This window comes from Protopterus annectens, chromosome 3.part0 (genome assembly GCF_019279795.1).
Source record: "Protopterus annectens isolate FY-2018-M chromosome 3.part0, PAN1.0, whole genome shotgun sequence".
Classification (NCBI taxonomy): domain Eukaryota; kingdom Metazoa; phylum Chordata; order Ceratodontiformes; family Protopteridae; genus Protopterus; species Protopterus annectens.
Window position 1 is genome coordinate 1,591,754,860 of NC_056731.1, and position 24,451 is coordinate 1,591,779,310.

Here is a 24,451-nt window from a genome sequence, read left to right on the forward strand (position 1 = left end):
CCAGTTGAATATCCACCCTTATGTCATCAGGTGGGTTGCTAACTAGCTCACCGACAGGTCACACTCAGTCAGAATTGGGGACTTTACCTCAACTAGCCGAGCTGTCACCACTGGGGTTCGTCAGTGCTGGGTCCTCTGTGGTTTGGAATATACTTCTCAGAAGGTCAGGCCAAAAGAGAGTGGCTGTGGCTGACTAAGTTTGCTGATGACTGCAAATTAGGAGCAATCACTGAATCCCCAAACAATGTCAATATACTTCAAGAGGGACTTACACAAGCCAATGATTGGTGCCAAAGCCGTGGACTCAAACTCAAACCAAAAAATGCATTATCATCCCCTTCAATAAAAATGATAAACCTGCAGACTGTCATATAAATAATAATACCCTAAGTAACAACTCAGTAGTGAGAGACGTGGGAACGCAAGTTGACTGTAGCCTAAATTTTGAACACCATGTGTCTGCTGTGGTAAGGAAAGCATTCTACGTCGCACACCTCATTACCAAAGGCATTGCCTCAAGAGCAAAAGAGCTCATAACACCCCTGTACTTGACCCTCATCAGGCAAATAATTGAGTATAGTGCTCCCTTTGGTATGTACCTTACCAAGCACCTTCAGCAACTTGACAGACCCCAGAGATTTCTAACCAAGAAAATTCAGGGTCTCCAGCACGTCATACATTGACAGACTGAAGTAACTCTCACTGTAGTCAGTAGTGTACAGACTACTTATTGGAGACTTGTGCCTGACTACAGAGCAGTCTTGAATCCAAACCTAATGGAAATGCTGCACATCCGCAAGTCAAATGGGACAAGGGTCACCCACCCCAGGGACATTAACCTGACCTGCAACATAAACAGAATGTGCTGGAGAGGCAGATATGTCTCTCAGAGGTTGCCACTCCTCTGGAATAAGCTACCAGCTCACATCAAACAAAGCCCCTCTATGACCCTATTTAAGCATAGCCAGGATGACTGTATGGGAAACCATAAATTCCTGCCAGGGATTTCACCTATGAGCCTCCTAGAGATGGGCAGTCGTTGCTAACTAAGATTTCACATTTAGGCAATATCCTTTATATTGGGTATCTCTAGTAGTATCATTGAACATGCACAGCTAGGTGTGTGCCCAATAATTGCCTGTTCTAAAGACTTAAACCTTGACTGTGATATAAATAGGACCTATGGGAGAGTCAGGAATGTATCCCAGAGACTACACTGTCTATGAATCAGGCTCCACATCCATGTGAAGCAGAGTTCCTCCCTAATCCAATTCGAGTTCACCTTGGACAGTTGGATGGGGAACAGGAAATTCATCTCTGGGTTTAGCACCTGTGTCTCTAATGGACACAGGCAACCTGTAAATGTTTCATCTCCCAAGCCCCTGCTTACACTTATCAAGGGCATCTGAACTTGTCAGAGATTTGGGATACATGGCTAGGTTTAAAATGGCCTTTGTGGGCATTAGCCTAGTAGACACCTATGAACCTATGAACATAGGCTTATAAAGGCCTTCAGGTCAATAGACTGTTAACCACCTGTGAACCTCTGATGATGAGAATGACAGACCTTGCTGTCATGATCAAGTTAATCAGTCATTAGTCTGACTGTCCTGGACTAGTTTGCATTTGCATAAAGCAAGTTGCAGTACTGTGGCCATTTTAAGTCGCATTCTGATATTTGATCACTGCAATCATTAAACAGTGATAGACATTTGATTTTCAGACTTCATGTCATTCAGAAAATGCATGCTAATGCAAAACCTGTTAATCTGATGTTGTCTTCTTCATTCCTTCTTACAATATGGTCTCAGATCTGACCTTCAGATCTGGCTTAGCCACATTCTACAGACTTGGATCCGACTCTTAAGCTCCTCCTTCTCTCCCATAATGCACTACATCCACCTAAGTACCTCAGATCTCATTTTCCACTTCAGCATCAGGACGTGGGTCTTGTGCTCTCAAAATGTGGGAATAATTTCCTTTGGAAACTTTTGAAAACTCTTGATAGTTTTTTCCTGTAAGTCTTCCTTCCTTTATTTCTTCTTGTTCTTAGTGTGTGTGTGTGTGTGTGTGTGTGTGTGTGTGTGTGTGTGTGTGTGTGTGTGTGTGCGTGTGATAGCTTTTTTCCTATAAAAACAAAGTAGCTAGTTTCTGCCTTAGGTAGTTTTAGCTTAACTTTACCCTTATCTTTAAATTTAAATTTAATCTTAGTACTTTATTTTTGTAGTTAGGACTGTATTATTGACATCTCGCTAAGGTCACATCAGTTAACTTTGGCAATTTGTTTTTGTCAGGCTTTCCTTGTGATGGCGGACAAGCCTTTATCTGGTTTCAAATGTTTCACCTCTTATGGGCATAAAATCCAAACCAGGATGCCCACAAGGAGTGTGTACATTGTTTGGGGCTGAGCATTTAAAAGCGGATTGTTCTGTCTGTGTTTCTTTCAATCCGCGCGTGTTGGCTGACAGAAGAAACAAGTTGATTCTTATGGGCCTTCTTCCTTCAATGGCTCCGGAGGCTAAGACCCTTTCCTTGGCTTCTTCTTCTTCTACCTCTGCAGCTTCCATGAAAGAGGCAAAAAAGAGGTCTCTCCCTGTTTCCCTGAGGGACTATCTAAAGCCTAAAATGTCAAAGAAAACTTCGGACCCGACCACCTTGGATCTGAAGAAATTGCCTCCCCTTTCAGATCTGTCAGCACCTTTGGATCCAGGGGATATTATTACCATATCTCCTCCACCTTTATCAGCTCCTATGTCAGATCCAATGCCTCAGGATCCAAGGGCCTAGACAAAGTCCCTGGCTCATTTTTCTAAGTCAAAACATTCCCAACCCCCTCCCCACCCATCGGCTTCATCCAGGTCCTCTAGAAGCTCTCTCTCAGAGTCCATGCCTGCAGACGAATTTAAGAAAACGTCTCCCAAGTGGACCACTCTATCATCCGTCGCCAACTCAGAGATGAGGTTCATCTCCCATAAAACGGAAGGTACCTCACGAGCAGCCAGTTCAGGACTTTCCCTAAGGAGGCATGTCTGGATGAGGCTATGTGATTTCACAGAGCCCTTTAAGGTGTTCTTTGTGAATGCCCCTTATGATGGCTCCTCTATGTTTGGGTCATGCACTTACCTACAGCAAAAAGGTTGGGAAGACCCTTTCTGCTGCAGGTATCAAATTTTCTACCCCCCAGAGGTCCTTCTCAAGGAACCAACATGGAGACAAGAAAATGTGGTTTTGCAAATCTCAAGGGCCTTTCCAGGACCCACCCAAGAAACCCTCCTCTAGAGGCAGAGGGGGAGGGTTTGATGGTAGATGTCACCCTAGAGGCAGAGGAGGTTTGCAAAACCAGGGCTTTATGAAACCCTTCCCCAATAAGTCCTTCAAGCACTCCTGAAGCACTGCCCGACTGTCCATCTCTGGAGACAGTTGAGTGACAACTAGCTTTGCACTCAAAAGCCTGGACCCAGTTGACTCAAAACCATTGGGTGCTAAGCATAATATCCAGAGGCTCTTACATTCCCTTTTCTCTTCTTCCCCCAAACTCCAAAAGCCTTCCTGACATGTCGCCCAGTCAGAGGGAGCAGGCAGCACAGGAAATTCAACAACTTTTGCAAAAAAGAGTCATCCAAGAGGTCCCAGCCAAGAAAAAAGGATTCAGTACCTACTCCTGCTTCTTTTTGGTGCTGAAAAAGACAGGGGGACCTAAGATCCATTCTAGATGTAAGCAAGTTGAACAGCTGTGTAAAGAAGTTGAGGTTCCGAATGGTCATGGTTCAATCCATTCTGCCACTGTTGCACAAGGATGACTGGATGTGCTCGGTAGATCTAAAGGACACATACTATCACATCAAAATAGACAGGTGCTCCAGCAGATATCTGCACTTCCTGATGGGAGCCAATCATTGCCAGGTCAGAGCACTGCCCTTTGGGCTCACTACAGCCCCCTGAATGTTCATCAAATGCATGGCAGTGGTAGCAGCTCACTTGAGGCTCAGAGGATTCCTGGTGTTTCCGTACTTGGACGATTGGCTCCTTGCCACTCCCACAAGGCATCAGTTAATCCATGCCAGGGATTACTTATTCGAGTTATCGCATTCTGTGGACATCACCATAAACCTGGGAAAATCCAAACTGACTCCTCTGCAGAACCTGGAATTTATAGGGACACAGCTGAACACGAGGAATCAGATAACTTCTCTCCCTTTACTCTGCATAACAACTTTGAGGAATCAGGTACAGGACCTGTTATCCCAACAGGCCCTTTCTGCACAGATGGTCTTACAAGCCCTAGGATCCATGTCAGCAGCTATCCTGTTAGTTCCTCTAGCTAGATTCTTCATGAAAGTTCTCCAGTGGACATTGGTGGTGCAGTGGTCTATCCTCTTTCATTTGCTGTCCTTTCCCATCGGATTGACTCCAATTTGCAAGCATCACCTCAGCTGGTGGGTACAGTTGGACAACCTCCTTGTAGGCAGACCATTCTTAAACAACCTCTCCATAGCCACTGTGACCACGGATGCTTCCCAGTTTGGGTTGGGGACATTACAATGGGAAGATGGTCCAAGGTACGTGGTCCCCTATCAACACCAGGTTGCATGTCATTGTCCTAGAGATGATAGCAGTCCTCCTAACATTGCAAGCCTTTCAGAATGCTCTCCCATTAGAGACTATTGCAGTACACACCGACAACACGTGTGTTGTCTGGTACATCAACAAACAAGAAGGAACCCGTTCTTACCCTTTGTGCAGGGAGGCCATGAGGGTGTGGGAGTGGGCAAAATCTTCAGACCGCCTTCTAGTTGTAACACATATCCTGGGGAAAACCAACAATCTGGCAGACAGACTCAGCAGATCACTGCTAGTTCTGCATGTGTGGTCCCTCAATCAGTCAGTGGCGGACATGATCTTCAACCATTGGGGTCAAACATGCTGCGACCTCTTTGGCTCTCTCCTCAACAACATATTAAGCAAGTTCTTCACCCTGATCCCTCCTCCATAGGAGTCCCCGAGGGATGCACTAGACCATGATTGACCCCCAGCTCTCCTGTATGCTTACCCTCTTCTTCCAGTCATCCCAAAGTTTCTTCAGAAGGCAAGCAAGTTGAAGAGCTTGGTCATCCTCATTGCCCCCTTCTGGTCTCGTCAGGTGTGGTTTCCCTCCCTATGTTCTCATCTGAAATATCCTCCTTGGATACTGGAGCCAAGTCAGGACCCCCTTTCTCATCTGTCAAGGATGCAGCATCCGAATCTTTGTGCCCTCAAACTGATGTCTTGGTTTCTCCACTTCCAACCCTACTGAGACTGTCCAGGCTTAATTCCCCATCTGAAAGATACTTCTAGCCTTGCAAAAGTCTTCCACCAAAAAAGTCTACACCAGTAAGTTGAAGAAATTTATTATTTCGGCCACAAGCTGAAACATTGACCCTTTCTCAGCATCAGTTTCAAAAGTTTTGCTCTTTCTTAGTACTCTATTCGAAGAAGGTCCTAGCTTCTCGACCATCAAGCTTCAGTTAGCTGCTATTTCTGATTTCCGTGCTGCAAGTCAGTCTCAGTCTTTGTTCAGTTTTAAGCTGTGCAAATCCTTCATGAAATGCGTTTTTTTTTTTTTTTGTTAAGGCCTCCCATCAAGGACCCATCCCCTCCTTTGGATCTCACTGTTGTGTTGCAGGCTTTGACCCAGGGACCATTCGAACTACCTACAAGTTGTGACATGAAGTTTTTTGTCATGGAAGACAGTTGCTTGGTGGCTATAACTTCTGCAAAGAGAATTTCTGAACTACAAGCCTTATTCTCCAAGCCTCCTTACATAGTCTTTCATAAGGGCAGGGTATCTTTACACACCAATCCTGAAATCCTTCCTTTATGCCCAAAGTAGCCACCGAGAACAATATCAACCAAGCCATCCAACTACCAGTGTTCTTTCCAAATTCCTCCGATAAAGAGGAGTGTGTTCTATACCTTCTAGACATTCATAGACAACTCGGGTTTTACCTGCACAGGACCAAACAACACAGGAAGTCTGACCAGCTCTTTGTATCCTTCTCATCTAATAGACTAGGACAAGCGGTGTCCAAAATTACCGTGGCAGAATGTCTGTTTGGCTGTATTTCGTACATTTACTCACTCAAAGGATTGGAATTACCTAGACCTCCCAGAGCACATTCCACCAGAGCTATGGCTACTTCTTGTGCTTTCTATTATAGAACCTCCAGTGACAATATCTGTGCAGCAGTGACATGGTCTAACAGTCACACTTTTGTATTGCACTACAATTTGGATATCATATCCAGGATCGGGGCCTCCTTTTTTTCGATGGTGCTCCAGCATATCCTTCCATGACGGCCATCTGGGGTTTACATATCTGGGACTCCGACCCTGTTGTGAGGAGGAATGAAGAAGACTCTTTTGTTCTAGAGCAACCTGGACTATGAAGGGACATCTATGTCCCATGTCTGAGCCTCATCTGCCATTCCTTTGCTGTATGGGTGATGGATGTATGGAATCATCAAGCTTGATCTGAGGTTACTTGGGTGGATGCAGTGCATTATGGGTAAGAGGGAGGAGCTTGAGAGCCGGATTCAAGTCTGTAGAATGTGGCCGAGCCGGATCCGAAGATCAGATCTCAGACCCTATTGTGAGGAGGAATGAAGGAAGATAACACAAATGCCAAGTTATGGTAAGACATAACCTTTTATTCTAGTAACTCTCAATAAAAATCTACCCAAACAATAGAGACCTCCAAGGCAGAAACGCACTCGATCACCACAACACAACACTAACCACGAGACACATAACTCTCCTAAACAGTGTGCCATCCCTCCCACTCCCACCCCCCCCCCCAGAAAGGTAACCTCCATGAAAAATTTCTTCAAAACTAACTTTGGGCTACTGAGAACAGAGGTGGCTAACTTCACAGCACCCATACAAATGGAGAATAGTTGCATGACCGCCCAATCATACACCAGTGCACTGTACGAACACGTACACAAATGCATGGATCTCGCCATACCCAATGGAACCAAGATGCTCTCCTCCAAAAAAAGGAAGCCAATCTGGTGGCCCCCTGTCATAAACAAACTGTACAACAGGAGGAGGAAACTGATGCAGAATAAGCTAAAGTCCCAAGACTGGAAAAACTCCCTTATCAGCCTCAACATAAAGTTGAGATCCCTCATCAAATCCTCTAAAGCTATGAAAACAGAATTGCAGCAGATAGTAAAGACAACCACAAGGCCTTCTATAGAAAAACCTCCACGGCAATACCCAGATTTGCTCTGAGCTACTGCACAATGGTACCTCCTATACCAAGCCAACAGATATTGCCAGTATACGGACTGACAGATTCAATGCCAACTTTACCCCCCCCCCCCAAAAAGGACCAATCACAATACCAGTAGATTGCCAGGCACCCAGTATTACTGCTGCACATGTTAAAACAGCACTTTCTAAGGCCAAGAATACAGCTTCTATGGGACCTGACAATATCCCTGGCTGTGTTCTATATTAACTACAGAGGAACTGGCACCTCACCTGTGTGCTCTGTTCAATCACAGCCTCACCTCAGGCTTTGTCCCTACCGAATGGTGCACTGCTATAGTCATCCCTCTGTACAAAGGAGTGACTACATACCGTGGGAATTTAACGCCCCATTAGCCTGACAAGTATGATATGCAAAGCTATGGAATGCATCATCATGGACCTAATAACAAGGGTATAGGGAATCTCCAAACCCTGGATCCCACACAGTTTGGTTTTGTGAAGGGTAGATCATGCCTGCTCAACTTGGTCGACTTCATTGAGTTAGTCACCAGAGCTGTCGATGAAGACAAGGTGGTTCATACAGCTTATCTTGATCTGGCCAAGGCCTTTGATACCATTCCCCACTCAGGAATCATAGAAAAATTCACTAAGCTAGGCATCAACCCCTATATCACTAGGTGGGTTGCAAACTGGCTCACAGATAGAACCCATAGTGTGAAAGTAGCTGACTCCAAGTCAGACTGCCGACTAGTCACGAGTGGAGTCCCACAGGGATCGGTCCTGGGTCCTCTCCTGTTTAGTATCTGCTTCTCAGAAGTCCAATCCAACATGAAGGGACTCTGGGTGACAAAGTATGCAGACGATTGCAAGTTGGGAGCCATTATTAACTCCCCAAGTGATGTTGACATCCTACAGAAAGGCCTCAGTGAGACCAATGACTGGTGCCAGAACCATGGCCTTAAGCTCAATGCCAAAAAATGTGTCATCATCCCCTTTGGGAAAAACCCAGTTCCCATGAACTACCACATTGATGGTAGTCCACTGAACACAGAAGGCATTATAAGAGATCTGGGAACACAGGTTGACAGCAACCACTCTTTTGACCACCACACTGCCACTGTGGTCAGAAAGTCCTTCTATGTAGCACATCTCATTACTAAGGGTTTTGCATCCAGGAAGAAAGAGGTCATTGTCGCCCTATACTCTTCCCTCATTATGCCAATCATCGAGTACAACACCCCATTTGGCATGCACCTCACTAGATACCTGCAACAACTAGAGAGGCCACAAAAGTACCTCACAAAGAGGATCCTAGGCCTTAAACACTTGTCTTATATGAACAGACACAAAAAACTCCAACTATTCTCTGTCTGATATCGCCTATTTAGAGGCGATCTCTGCTTGACTTACAAAGCCATGTCTGACCCATGTCTGTTAGAAATTCTACATCTAAAGAAATCCCAATCCCTCTGCACCACATGCTCCAGAGACCTCAACCTCATTACCACAATCAACAGAACGTGCTGGAGGGACAGGTTCTTAACCCAGAGACTGCCCATGCTATGGAACAGACTTCCCATACATGTCAAACAGAGCACCTCACTGGCCCTCTAGCAATCTTGATGAGTGGATGGGAAATAGAAAATTCACCCCAGGAGTCACTCCAGTGGCTCTACTCGACAAAGGCACTGGAAACTAAGGTCGGGTGGCATGATGCCAGGGTAATCCTATGGGCTAGGCTTGCAAAGGCTCCAGGGTCATTAGCCTAGTACACACCTATGAACCTATATAAGAGCAATATTTAAAATATGTCCCTGATTTTGAGCCTTTTTCCCCATTATTTTGGCTTTGTCACTGATTCTTTAACTAAGAGGTTGAGAACTATGCCCGAAGCCTGGACCACACAGCACTAACTCAAATAGATTTACAGAGTACTATACTATGTGTGTTACAATGACAAAATGCATTAAAAATTGCAGATGTCAACTGTTGTGAATGTGATTCATAAACACTGGTAGTCGGAGGGCTTACAAAGCTTGCTGTTCAATTCCAACCAAGGGTAACTTTTTGTGAATGTATTGACATTACACAAACAACAGTGATGAAGTTAGTATTCTCAGTTTTGGGGATGGGGGTTAGTATAATGGTTAAGGTATTTACCTTACAGGTATAAGGTACAGGGTTTAATTCTCACCTTTGGAAGGGAAATTGGTTAAGCTTAAAATGACCTATAAGGGCAGCTAGTCTAGTACTTACCTATGAACCTATGCAATTAAATAAGTTAATTCGGTTTAGGTGTATACATTCAGTAATCCATCAATCCACAAACCCCTTTTCCCATTTTTGCACATGGGGTCGAGGTGTCACTTCAACAGTGACAATCATCTAGAGCCAAGGTTCCCACCATTGAGTGGCTAGCCCTGCCACTGATACATTCAGTAATGAAAAAGCATTACAAAGTATTTAAAAAAAAAAAAATATATATATATATATATATATATATATATATATATAAATTAGTATGCAGACTGTCCGGCACTTAACAGGTTAGTTACTGTTTTTTCTAATATTTGAGAATATTATGAGATAAGTATAATTATAATTTAAATCCATACTCGTTCAAGTTTCTGCACATCACATGTTATTGTTTTCAGGATGGCAGAGACAAATACAGTCCCTCCCCTACCTCAACCATACAGTACTAAAGTTCATGCCATACTTTTTCTCCGGCTAATTTCTGAATTTGCTGTCCTTCTAAGATAAAATATATTGCTTTCAAGCTCCGCTGCCATACGTTGGTAGAGACAGGACATACTGCTGTCAACTTATGCAGCATTAGCTTATCTGTAGTGGAGTTTATGACTATATACCAGTTTGTTCTGCCTCATTTCACTCTCCAGGATTGGAATGTATCGCTAGTGCCTGCTGCAATAAACCTTTTTTCAAATCTATTGGACTGGGGCATCATCCATTTTTTTAAACATTTATTGCTAATAGCCTTGTATGAAACTGAAAAGTGTATTCTGCTTTATATGCTTAGACTATTTCTTTTGTTGGTGAAGTTTCAGTTGTAATACACTGAACATCAGTTAACAGGTGAAATGTGTATGCATGTGCAATGTCTTGGCATTTGCTAGTTGCACTGATAACCTTTTGGTACTATACAATTCTAATTAGAGTTGAGCCACTTTAAAGAATTTTGAAGGAGTCTGCAGAAATTGCAAGTGATACTTTCCATTGTAGGGTATCTGTGGTTATGTTATTCATACAGTATTACACAATGAATACGTCATCCGGCTTTCTGACATGCCAATAAAATAGAACTTAAAAAACTCCTATCTCTTCAGGTTACAACTCATCAGTTTTAAAATTCTCCAGCAGTGTGTCCTATTGTTTTAATTACATAATATGAGCTTTATTGATTCGGTAGGCAATGTCTCCCTTTTTGTGTGTTTCTCTTTTTTTAAGGTTGTCTTACGGTGGAGTTCCTATATGTATTATATATCTGTATATATATTTATAGATATATATGTAGGGGAGGGTCAGTGTTCACCATGTGGAAACTGTAGGGAGCTTAGGGAGCTTGCCTTTCTGCAGAAAGCTTTTTGCAGAGTGGTGAGTAATTGGATCAGTTGTGATCTTTCGGTTGGTTTGTCTGGCATTTGGAATTTTGGGATTTGTAGTGAAACTCACATGACTTCTCACCCACATTTCTTATCCCTTAGAACAGTCAGTTCTTATTAATGTTCCCCCTGTGAAGCTAAGGAAACAACAAGGAAGAATTCAGACAAACAGCCATTAGATACATAACAGCACACAGATTTTTAATGCATACCCAAAATAGAAATAAACATTTTGCTGAATTTTGGAACACGGTAATGGATCATGTACTGAGATAACAGCCACTGACTCCTACCAATGTCCAATTACTAAGGAATAAAACTGTATTTTTCACTACACTCCATCCCCAACACCCCCCCCCCCCCCCCATCATTTACTTATAATCAATACACTTTTGGGATACTTGTTATAATCCAGCCTAATTTTATTCTTCCCCAATAGAAAAAAATTGCATACCAAGTATACCTACAATGTCATCATACTGGTTGTGTTTTATTGGAAGCAGTACATATGTGTATAGTTTATTGAATGATTTAATATTTTTCTCAACTTTTTTGCCAATCGTATGTGATAACACTTTCCTGCCAGACTATTACACTTCATTGTACTTAACACTGTTATTTAACTATTTTTGTTTTCTGGTCTGCTATGTTATTGGTATTGAAGTCAATGGAAATGTTATTTAAGAAATGTCAATAAAGAGATTGTTAAAAAAAAGAACAGTCAGTTCCATGTTATTAGAATAGTTGTGCATCAGTCATAGATTCTGTTTTGATTTATGAGTTATATGGCATAATTTCAGTGTTATGGTGACCACTGTTTCACAAGTTTATGCATGTCTAAGGTGTCGTTATCAAGGAACGCTTGTAGTAGACATTTTGGTAGGTAGCAACCAGATGACTTGCAGACAGTTTTTAGCTAGGAAAAGGGCAACCAAGCAAATCAACATTAGATGTTGTTGTCTTATTTGCAGCAGTACATTTTGCATCATGACTGTTCTTCATTGTTTCACACTGTTCTCATGCACAGTTTTACAAACACACACACACACACACACACACACACACACACACGCACACACACCACACACACATAGATGTGTTTTAGTCAAAGCCCATTCTCTGAGCAGGTAAATTACGTCAAGTATTTGACTTGTGTGTGTGATAGCCAAGTAGTGGGGTAAGGAAATATCTTTTCTCTACTGTTGTGAGATCTCAGAGTTAATTTAGTTTAATGGGGGTGTGGGGAGTGCAGGGAGGGGCTTGTCCTCCCCTGCAAAACATGACTGATTCATTAATTTGTAATGTTTTCCACATATTTGTGGGGTCAGTGTTATTTTTTAAACATTTGTTCTGTGATATTTTGGTTGTTCATGCAAATCTGGTATGTTCACACATACATTTATATCTCAGAAATTGTCCATGCATTTTGGCAGACCATTTAATACCAGTCTACATAACTACAAATGACAGTTTGAATTCTATTCACCTTACTTGAATGCTGTGTGAAACAAAATACAACATTTGTGTCTCTCGTGTTTTCTGGTTGCATTTGATAAAAGAAACCTATTTTTAGTATGAATGTCCAACTGTCAGACATAACAGTAAATAAGTACATTTTTAAGCCCAACACCTTGAATTAAATTTGGAGTAATGCAGCTGTGGTTAGCATGATCCTTAGAAAGTTGTAATAGCTGAACATTAGATTATTATTGGATACCACGGAGACAAAGTATGCTTTTATCAGGTCCTTACTACATTTTTAGGAAGTTTGCCTGCATTATATTGCTATACCTGGTTTTGTGTCTACTTCAGGTATAACTTAATTTTTTTTTGGGGGGGGGGGGTGGGCAGGGAGGAACATTTAAGGCAATCCTTTAGAGTCTGCTTACATTCAGTAACCCCTGCATGTTACCATTTTGAAATGTCTAGTCTGCCTGGTTGCTTGGGAATCACAGTCCTGTTGCTTCAGAAGGCCTGCACAGTATTTATTTGTTGTTGCAGTTACCCTGTTGTGTTTGATAGATTCTAAGGCTCAGTTTTTTATACAAGATATACAAGTGAATAATTTTGGTTTACAATTCGATGGTATACAAATTGGAAAACATGCAACTTTTTAGATATTGATTTATCAGTTAATATAGATGGTGATGTTCTTCGTGTTTCACTGTTGCAGTCATTACATTTGGGTTATCTGTTTGCAGGTAGCCCTCAGTCGGCCTGATTAACAAAGTCTTGGGTCCTGCGCCGGTTGCTGTCCCTTCTTCCATGACGTCAGGTCGTCATGGGTATAAAACATGCAGCCGACGCCATTACATCAGTCTTTCTTGCTGTGCGGTGCCCGAAGCAGAAGCAGTTCACAAGTGCCAGTCGGCCGACTCCTGAAATTTTCTTTTTCGAGTTTCAGAACCGAGGTCTTCAACTAAAGCTAAGTACCCCGTTGGGGAAACTTTTTCTTGCTCCTTACCAATGTCAGTAAAAGTTAGTAATTGCATTACTTGTGGAAAGCAAATACCTCATAAAGATTTTCATTCGTACTGTATTCCTTGCCTAGGCCCTGACCACGACGTACCTTGCTGTCGGTTTTGTGCTTTATTTAATCAGCGCACTATCCGTCGTCTCTATATTTTCGCCTGTAAATATTTCGGTTCTCGATTTAATTATCCAGAAATGTCATTGGTTAGCCATCCGACTACCAGGATTCTGAAAAAACGCAAAGATAAAGACAGAGACAGGCCGCCGAGGTCCAAAACTGTCAACGACTCTTCTCCTAAGCCAGTCGCTAGTTTGCCGGTACTCATTGAGGCACTTTCGCAGCCCCTGATACCCGCTACTTCTGATTCACAGGCCACTACTGAGACCCATTCGGAGTCTGGTATGCCGCGAGATGCTTCAGCTATGGAACCCGCAGATGTCTCTACCTTGGATGGGTCCAGAGCTGCTGTGCAGGCACCGGCTTCTGAAGGTGTATTCAGGCCTACGGACTTGCATATTAAACTGACTTCTTTACTTAGGCCTAAATCTCGATCCATGCCTAAAAAACCGATGCCAAGGCCACATGCTCAGGCCTCTGTGCCTAAAAAACAAATGATAAGAATGGCTGAAGATCTAATAACTCTAATCAGGGGTAGCCAACCCCCCCCCTTCTAAGAGGCCTAGGACTGAAGTTGATTATGAATCTTCTGATTAGGATTCTGTTTTTTTCTGATTCTTCTGATGATCTGGATTTGCCCTTATCTACTTATGAAGATTCTGATGCAGAGGACTCCATTCCCTCTGCCTCTCCTCCTGAGGATTTTTCTTTTGGGGAAACCTTACATACTCTAAGGGAGCATTTCCGCTGGGAAAGCCAGGATTTTTCGGATTCAGAAAAGAGGCTTAGGGATTTCCTTCTCCTACCTCAGCATAGGCCTTTAGCTATTCCTCCTGTACTAGACATTATTGATGATGCTTTTTCAGAATCTAGTTTGGCACCTGATTCCCTGCCTCCTGCTCCCAGAAAACCTGACAGATACTACAGGGTCTCTGAGTCCCACAAGTTCCTTTTTAAAAATCCTATTGCAGATCCAGAGACTATTTCACAGGGGCCCAAGGGCATTAAGGCTTCTACTGCTAAAAATCCTACCCCTTCTGGTAGAGACTCCAGGGCGCTGGATAGATGGGGTAAGAAGGTTTACACTTCTGCAACCTTGGCCATTAGGGCTTTAAACTGCCAGTTTCATATGTTAAAGTATCAGCAACATGTTATTGGACTGCTTAAACAGAAAATTATGTTGATTCCTGACTGTGTGGAAAATAAAGAATTACAGGATTTAATGCATTCTGCTGAACAAGTTGGAAAACATACATTGCAGTGCGGTTTTGATTCATTAGAGGCCTCTTGCAGGGCTGCTGTTGCTGGGTCTGTGCTCAGGAGGCATGCTTGGCTCAAGGAGCAATCTTTGCCTGATCATGTTAAAGCTAAATTGTTGGATGCTCCTTTAAATCAGGACCGCCTGTTTGGCAACAAGGCTGAGGAAGTTCTTAAAAAGATGGAAGATAAAGCTAAATCTATGCAAACTGTTAAAGATTTTTACAAGTTCAGCCTCCTAGATTTAGTAGGCACTGGCCCTCTAAGAATTGGTCCTTTCCAGCCCCTTCCAGGTCTTCTCAATCCAAACCCAGACACAGTAAAAACCCCAGGTTTCAGTCCCAGGGGACACACAGAACTAAGCAGTGGGGGGCCTCCACTTCCAAATCTGGGAATAATAAGACTCCCCCCTATGGTAAACGGTCTCAATGACTTCCTTTTAAAGTTTCCAAGCACTTATCAACTGACTGCCCTCTTGGGGGGAAAGATTGCTCTTCAGGCAAAGAATTGGGAACTCATTACCCAGGACAAATGGGTTTTAAATATAGTGTTCCAGGGATACAGATTTCATTTCCGCACTTTGCCAACACCAAGCGGGTGGCCGGACCTACCCCCAAATCAGTGGGCAGAGGCCCAAAAACAAGTACTTTCTCTCTTAAGCATGGGGGCTATTCAACTGGTACCAGAAGAGGAAAAGGGACAAGGTTTCTACTCAAGACTTTTCCTGGTACCCAGAAAAGACAATTCCTGGCATCCTATTCTGGACCTGTCTACTCTAAGCATCTTTTTGGAGATTCCAAAATTCAAGATGCTGACTCTTCACCAATTACTTCCTGTGCTAGGCAAAGATGCCTGGTTGGCAACACTAGATTTAAAAGAAGCATACCTGCACATCCCAATCAGGGAATCTTGCAGAAGATACCTACACTTCAAAGCAGGCTACACGCACTATCAGTTATCTGCACTGCCCTTTGGCTTATCTACTGCGCCCAGGGTATTCACAAAGTGCCTAGCTCCAGTTATTACATTTTGCAGGCAAAGACATATTCAAATATACTCATACCTGGACGATTGTCTAATTCAGGCAGAAAGCCAGGACATACTTTTGAATCATCTGTCCCTTTGTACAAAGGGTTCTAACTTGTCTGGGGTACACCATAAACAAAAAGAAATCACACCTGGTACCCTGTCAACAAATTATATTCCTGGGAGCAAGCTTGAATACAACTTCCCAGATGGCTTACCTCACGCCAGAGAAACAAATTCATTTGACAAACTACTCCTAACAAGTGGCCACAAAAACCCTGCTATCTGCAAAACAAGTACTGCAAGCCTTGAGGTTCATGGCCTTCTGCATTCTTCTAATTCCATATGCAAGACTGCATATGAGGAAACTATAGTGGTATCTAAAAAGCCTTTGGTGTCAACATTCTCAAGACCTGGAAGCAATGATTCCTATCATACCTTGCCTACGCCTAGAGTTCCTTTGGTGAGCAGAGGCCTGCCACCAAAACAAGGGATTACCTTTCACACCACCCTCTGCCATCCAAACCCTGACAACAGACGCATCAGACTATGCATGGGGACCTCACCTGGCAGGGAAGTGCATTCAGGGGAAATGAAACTCAAGTCAAATGCACCTGCATATCAATCAAAAAGAAATGTTAGCTGTACAGAATGCTCTGACAGCCTTCAAGGACCACATTCTTCCAGGACAACGAATGATAAAGATGGACAACACCACTGTTATATGGTACATAAACAAGCAGGGGGGTACACATTCTTACCCCCTCTGCAGACTAGCCATGGCATTGTGGAACACAGCCTTGAGCTATCAAGTGTACCTACAAGCACAATTCCTGCCAGGGAAGTTAAATACACTGGCAGACAGTCTAAGCAGAAACCTCATGGACCCACATGAGTGGAAACTGGAACCAAGGATTTTCAGCATGTTGACAAGAAAATGGGGGAGCCCAGATATAGACCTGTTTGCCTCTCCCCAGAATTACCAATTGGACAAATTTAGCACAAGGACTCCCCACAAACAAGCCTGGAAAGTGGATGCTCTGTCCTTCAGCTGGAAAAACCTATCAGTCTATGCCATCCCCCCCCCTGCTTCTGCTCTCCAAAGTACTACTAAAAATCAAACAGGACAAACCAAGGATGATTTTGATTGCTCCAGACTGGCCGCGCCAACACTGGTGCGCAGTGTGTCACAGTTATCTCCATGGCAGCTCCCTCAGACTTCTTCCCTGCTGTCTCAGCAGGAGAATCAGATTCTGCACCCTCAGCTTTTAACACTGAACCTTGCAGCCTGGCTAATTACTTAATCTCTCCTTTACCATCCCTCAGCAAACCTGTGATGGATATCATTTTAGAGGCAAGGATACCTAGTACTAGAAAATCTTATACTGAAAAATGGAAAAGATTCTGTGCCTGGAACCAGTCTCAAGGGATGAGCACAGCAGCACCCAGTTTACCTCCTCAGATTTTACAATACTTAACTGAGATGCTTCACAAGGGCCTGTCTTTTTTCTCCATTAAAATCCATGCTCAGCCATTTCAGCTCACTATAACACAGAACCGCCCCTCTTCTCTCATCCACTGCTCAAGCAGTTCCTCAGAGGGGCCAACAATTTGAAACCACCCAGGAGAGCTCCAACCCCAGCCTGGGGACCTTAACTTTGTCTTGGAGAAACTCACTCAACCTCCTTTCGAGCCAGCTGCTACTGCAGGCTTAAAATTTCTTTCTTGGAAAACAGCTGTCCTTTTAGCAATCACTTCAGCTAGAAGGGTATCTGAATTACAGACCCTTATGGCAGTGGAGCCTTTCATCATCTTTCATGCAGACAGGGTGTCCCTCAGAACCAATCCATCCTTCATGCCCAAGATGGTATCTAGTGTGGCTCTTAATCAGTCCATTCATTTGCCAACCTTCTTTCCCAATCCGCAGAATAAAGGGGAATGGATGCTGCATTCCTTAAATATGCACAGACAACTTAGATTCTACTTGGGCAGGACTAAACCTCAAAGGAAATCTGAACAACTGCTGGTGGCATTTGCTGCAGGGGCAGAGGGGAAGGCTATTTTAAAGCAAACCATTTCTAAATGGATAAGCCATTGCATTCAGTTCTGCTATAAGCACCATGGAAAACCTATCCCCCAGGGGATCAGACCTCACTCCACAAGGGCTGCATCGATCTCTACAGCCTTTCTCAGAGGCGTCCCTACCAGGGACATCCTAGAAGGTGCTACCTGGAGTTCTGCACATACTTTTACCAAGCATTATCATTTGCCAATTTTCTCTAAATCCAGAGCTGGCTTTGCCACTGCAGTCTTGGAGGGCCTTAAGCTCGCCCTAATGCTATCTAAATTCCTCCTCCCAACCATAGCTTTGGGAATCTACCCAAATGTAATGACTGCAACAGTGAAACACGAAGAACATAGTACAGTTGTGTACACTTACCATAAATGTAGATGTTCGAATGTATTCACTGTTGCAGTCCTGGTTACCCTCCCTCCAGCCCCCTATCTTCTTTTGGTTATACCTCTACTTTCCTTTACTATGCTTAAAAGCCTTTTTGGTGTATTTGCTTTTTTGTTGGAGGTATATGTTTGTGCTTTTATATTTAATTGCTTCCCATTAGGGGGGCACCTGACATCTGGGGCAAGAAAAACTGATGTAATGACGTCGGCTGCATGTTTTTTACCCCTGATGACCTGACGTCATCGAAGAAGGGAGAGCAACCGATGCAGGACCCAAGACTTTGTTAATCAGGCTGACTGAGGGCTACCTGCAAGCAGATAACCCAAATGTAATGACTACAACAGTGAATACACTCGAACATCTACATTTATGGTAAGTGTACACAACTGTACTTTCTCTGTACCTCTATACATAGGAAACAAAATAATGGTAATTTGTTCTTGTATGGTACAAGTTGCTACCCTACACATTTAATGTCTATGCTACCTTATAATGAATTTTTAGGAATTAATAATCTATGTAGTGTAGTGTCTTTGAGAAGGAAATGCATAATACAGTGGATATGTTTATCAATATGGGATACAATAAGAAAATAGTTTTGGATTCTAGGTTAAAAGTAATAGAAAAACGTTTTGGTTCCCCTATTACTAGTAACAACACAAGTTTTTCAAGCTTTGACATTAATATTGTAAAGAAACAACACAATAAGGTTAGAAAGGTTGGAAGAGAAGTGTATTTTGTTACAACGTATAATGTCCTGACTGAGAAAATAGTGAAGAAGGTGAAACAATATTGGCCTATGTTATTGAGGGATAAAAACTTAGTAAATATTTTCCAAGATCATGTAAATATTTCCTATAAAAGCGGTTGAAACTTGGTGGATATGGTGGTTAATAATAATTTTATACCATCAGAGAATATTTTGAATGGTAATGTTTCCCCATATGTAGGAACAATAGCTTGTAAATATTGCTCTATCTGTGATCGTGTGGTGGGATATTTTCCAAAAATTAATGGTACCAAGTTTTATTTAAGTGGGAATTATACATGTAATACTGCAGGAGTAGTTTATGTATTAAAAGACTGTTGCAGTTTATTTTATATTGGGGAGACAGGCCTTTCCTTCAAGAAATGTTTCCAAGAACATGTTAGGGACATAAAAAAATAAAAAAAAATTAGATAGCCCATTGGGGCACATTTCTTAGAATTTCCTGAGGCTAAATCAGCCTGTTTAACAGGGTGTGTGTTGAAACAGGTTCATCTATTTTTGGGTGAATATGTTGATATTAAAACAAAATTATTACAAAAAGAGACCTTGTTCATTTTGAAATTTAACACTTTGTAATTGTTTGGTCTTAAGAAAGAATGTAGCTGGAAATATGTTATCAACTCATTATTTTAATTGGATAATTGGATAGTTAAGGTAAATGTATATTTAAATGGATGTTTGTTATGAGTCTTTTAGTCTGGTAATGCTTCTTGCTGAAGCGCTAAGTTTGGATTAAAAGTGTGTTTTTTTTCAGTGGCTGAGTTGTTCTTTTTATTTCTTTTTATTTTTGGTTTATTCTGTTGGTGATTATTTTTAGGAAATTTGCCTGCATTACATTGCTAAACCTGGTTTTGTGTCTGCTTCAGCTATAACTTTTTTTTTTTTTTTTGGGGGGGGGGGGGGGGCAGGGAAGAACATTTAAGGCAATCCTTTAGAGTCTGCTTACATTCAATAACCCCTGCATGTTACCAGTTTGATAATGTGATAATGTCTAATCTGCCTGGTCCTGTTGCTTCAGAAGGCCTGCATAGTATTTATTTGTTGTTACAGTTACCCTGTTGTGTTTGACAGATTAATTCATAAATAAGCTATCTTCTGTAAAGTCCTTTGTTTCAGATATATTTTATCAAATGTTATATAAAATCAGAAATTTTTGGCAAATGTGGTATGTTTAGAAGTAGCACATGCCACGTTGTTTTCTATATCTTTTCTGGCATTCCATCTGTGTGACTGTTGAGTTCTCATACTTTCTAGGCCTCTTTGTTTACCCTTCCTGTCTTGCATCCATGGACACTGGGAACCCGAGACAAGATTCAGAGATAATGGCCTTCATCGAACAGTGAGAATCAAGATGTTTCTGCATGATAAAGTGCATGCAAATTTGGCAAGATGGTGTGTGTGTATTTTTTTCCAGGCATGTGTGAAATGGCTGGAACGTTGCATGGTGCTTCACAGACCAGAGAGGAGCATATATTGGTTAGTGTACTGTATTGTTATGTACTTGGCCTCCCGTAGTGCCTAGATCACTAATAAGTCCTATGTACTGTGGATGTTAGTGGTGGCTTCATTCCTCTATGCCATAGAGATGGCGTGTGGCACAAGTAACTTAATACAGTTTTTGTATTTTGTATACGTGTTTATATATGTGGCAGTTTAGTGAAGGGGATTAAAGCTATTAGCTGCAGAAAAAATCTTATCCTATGTGAATTTGAGCTATAAGCATAGTGCTTAACTATACAATGCTCCTCGGCATCTACTGAAAATGGGCTTCAGTGCAGTTGAATAATGTGGATAATGATAGTAACAATAAGGCAGTTGGTATAATGGTTAAAGCGTTAACCTCACAGACACAAGGTACAGGGCTTGATCCTCACCTATGAAGGAAAATTGGCTAGTCTTCAAATGGCAGCTAGTGTAGTACTTATGTATAAAGCTATGAACTATGCCAGAGTGGTTGTTAGATTGCTTATCATGGGTAGTCCTTGCTGGAAAAATCTTTGGGCCTGAGCATAGACAATATCTCTCCTCTAGTATTATTAATGGCTAGGCTTATAAAGACCCTTGGGTCAATATCCTGGTAACAGCCTATGAATACAGTATATGCGCGTGTGTGGGTATCAATCTATAGATATATATATATATATATATATATTTTTTATTATTATTATTTATTTATTAATTTCGCATTTGTTAACCGGGTTGGTCCAGCTGGGTAAGAATTTACCCTTTTTCAGTGGAGACCTGAGGGGAAAACAGACATACAAATACATACGAATAGAGACAAATTAACAATATTACAGAGCAAAACAATCTTATGAATACAATAGATAAGAAAAACATAATGTACTCAATGGAATGGTACATAGCTATATATACAACAAGTGCAGTAATAGGTTGTAACAGGAAAAACATCAATAATAAATCCAGCAGGTGAGCAGGAGGGGAAGTTAAGGTTGTAGGAATGTAATGAAAAGAAACAAGGTATAATTAGATTAGTGGCTAGAAGAAGAATTTTGTAAGTGGAGGGGCTTCAGATTTGAGGGAAAGTAGAGTGGGAGTAAAAAGTAGAGAGGGGTGACTGCACAAGGGGCCGTAGGTCAGAAGATGGAATGGTGCAAAAGAAGATAGTAGTAGAGGAGGGATGTAGTGATCTAGAGGGAGGGTACAGAAAGAAGAGCAGTTGGATAAAGTAAGTTATAGAAAGAGGAAAAAGGTCTTATAGATCAGACTTAGTGGTGAAGTGGGTATGTGGAGAGGGAGGGGTTAAGTAGGATGGTAACAGGTACATATAGGGTTGTTATGAAGGTACACTATCAGATCATGTTTGAAGTTAGGAAGGGAGGTATGACTTCTAATATGGAGTGGAAGATTGTTCCAGGTAAGGGAGATGGAGTGTTTATAGAGTATTTTACCTATGTTCTTGTTGGGTTTATAGACTTGTAGTAAGAGTTTATCAGAGCTGCGCTGGGATTGGGGAGGGGTGTACCAGGAGATCAAGTTGGACAGAGATGGACAGTCAGAGTTTGAATTAAGAATTCTGAAAGCTTGGATCAGCTGACATTTGGTCAGAAGGAGTGGGAATTTGAGCCAATGTAGTTTTATGAGAGCTGAGCAGTGATGGGATTTATAGGGGCTGCTGGTGACAAATCTAGCAATTTTGTTATATGTTTGGTCTAGTTTTGCCAGCAGGTTATTTTGTAAATTGGAAAATAGAGGGGAGCCATAGAGGAGGGCGGGTAGGAGATAGGATTGGGCTAGCAGTAATTTTGAGTTGGGGGGGTCAGGAATTTAATGTTTCTGTATAGCATGCCCAGTTTTTGGTGTGTTTTCTTTATAGAATGAAGTATGTGGAGGTCTAGTTTGAGCTGGTCATCTATGATGACACCTAGGAGTTTAGTGTGTAAGTCTGGTGTTATGATGGCGCCATTTAGAGAGGATATGAGAAAGGTAGATTTGTGGTGGCTAGAGTTTTACGTAGGAATAGTAAGAGCTTAGTTTTAGAGAGGTTCAGGATGCAAGCACTTGTAAGAACATGTGTGCATTTGTTTGTGTATATAAATCTATTGGTGCCATTGATTTGATCACTGCATGCATTAATCATGTATTAACATTTCTGGTAATTTACATCAGTGGTAAAAATGATTGAATTGTATTACAGTTGAATTTCAGCAGTTTGCCTGTACCATAATTCAGGATTTTTCCTCTTTCACCACAGTTGTGCATCTGTGGAATTAGTACATTTAATTTCCGTTGATGTGGGGGATATAAAAGCAAAGTTTTGAGTAGTTTTTGATTACTGCAAATATAACGCATTTGTTTACATTTGTGATCAATTGGTGTAGATGTCTTTTAGTTTAGATGATAGTAATTGTTGATAACCTTTTTTGATGTGTTTTCTGGCAATGAAACACAGACAACTCCTGTGGAATTTATCTTCTCATTTCACTGCTGTCAGAGTAAAGTGTGTGACACTCTTTGCTCCCCCCCCCCCATATGTCTCAACCTGTTATCTCAAGAATCAAGGGTAAAGCTAAAAAGTAATGGTGGACAAATGACCAAAATTAGTGAAAGCTATTGCCTTTACATAGTTAGAAATGTACTAGAATATCAGGCTTTACATCAGCTTGCTTTTTGAAGATTATTAAGTCTGAATCTCATTATTTAGTGATTACAGCCCTTATTAATTTCCCAGCAAAAATTCAAACTTTATGAGGAACAGACCAAAAATATACTGAAAAAAATCTGAGACACTTTAGCAAACTCAGGGTCAGCTGAGAGCACCTTTGCCCCCCAAACACGCACACATTCAGATGTGACCATTAATTATAGTCACTTATATGATTGTGACTTTTCACCTCAAATCATTTATTGCAATCAAATGGATCAGTAAGTTCATACATAACTCCGACATAAGAATTTATTTTCTCAGCTGACTGCTGTAAAATACAGTATGCAACATACTGCCACTGCTTTCCCCAAATACATCTCAACAGCTTAGATCAAGAATCAAGGAGAAAAATAAATAATAACTGGGGACACAAGACCAAAATCAAGGACTGATAGCTCCTTTATATACTTAGAATGTTGCTAACATAACAGGCGTTGCATAAGTATGCATTATCTGAAGGCTAAGTCTGTTGCAAAATTCACAAATTTGCCAGAACAAAACACATTTTATAAAAAAAAACCTCAATATAAGGCAAAACCAGGAACAGTTTAGAGCTTCTATGCCCCCCCAACACGCTCACACATACCCACTCCCACATATATGCATACTCACACACACACACACACACACACACACACACACACACACACACACACACACACACACACACACACACACAGTTTTGTACTTACCACTCTTAATGCTGATAGTAGCAGACAACATGCTTGTAACAAAAACAACATAAAAACATGCTTAAAAAAATCTTATTCTTGCTCTGCCTCTGTACTTGCACCCACTTAATTTCTTTCTTTCAGTCCCAGGCTGTCTAGGTCACCTGAAGCAGCCTGAGCTAATAGGAAGGACTCCTGACTGTTTTCATACAGTAGCCCAATGAGTTGCTTTTTCCTGATTTTTCTACCTTCTACAGAAAACAGGAAGACTTGTAATAAGGTGTGATTGTCTTATTCCTGATATGGAGTATGGTATGCAGTCTTCATAGGCTTGAAATATGAGACTGTAACTTGTATGTTAATACAATATGTTTGTGCATATACTGTAACTTGCTTGTCTTTATCTGTTTGTAAGTTTGGAGCTTTTCTCCCCAGGCCTCCGCTGAAAATGGCCGTGTATCCAGTCGGACTATCCAGGTCAACAAATGTAAAATAAAATAAATATAGAGTAGATGTAGTGCTAGGCTGTTTTGAAAACAGCACAGCAAACAGAGAAAAATGTTTTTTTCCCCAGATCACTTTTGAACTTTGCGCTTGTGCAAACTTCCTATTGCAGTTGCAGTAATGGTAAA

General features: G+C 41.7%; 1 protein-coding gene across 3 annotated transcripts in view; it reads left to right on the forward strand.

Annotated features, from left to right (window-relative positions):
- Positions 1–24,451, forward strand: part of CPQ (carboxypeptidase Q) — a 3,127,273-nt gene that overhangs the window by 2,838,084 nt on the left and 264,738 nt on the right. Inside the window, exon 9 of one of the 3 annotated variants that reach the window (XM_044065629.1) lies at positions 20,235–20,319. The exons of the other annotated variants lie outside the window; for them this stretch is intronic. Within the exon in view, the coding sequence (XP_043921564.1) occupies positions 20,235–20,319 (85 nt within the window). The remainder of the gene's footprint in view (positions 1–20,234; positions 20,320–24,451) is intronic. 3 annotated transcript variants of the gene reach the window in all.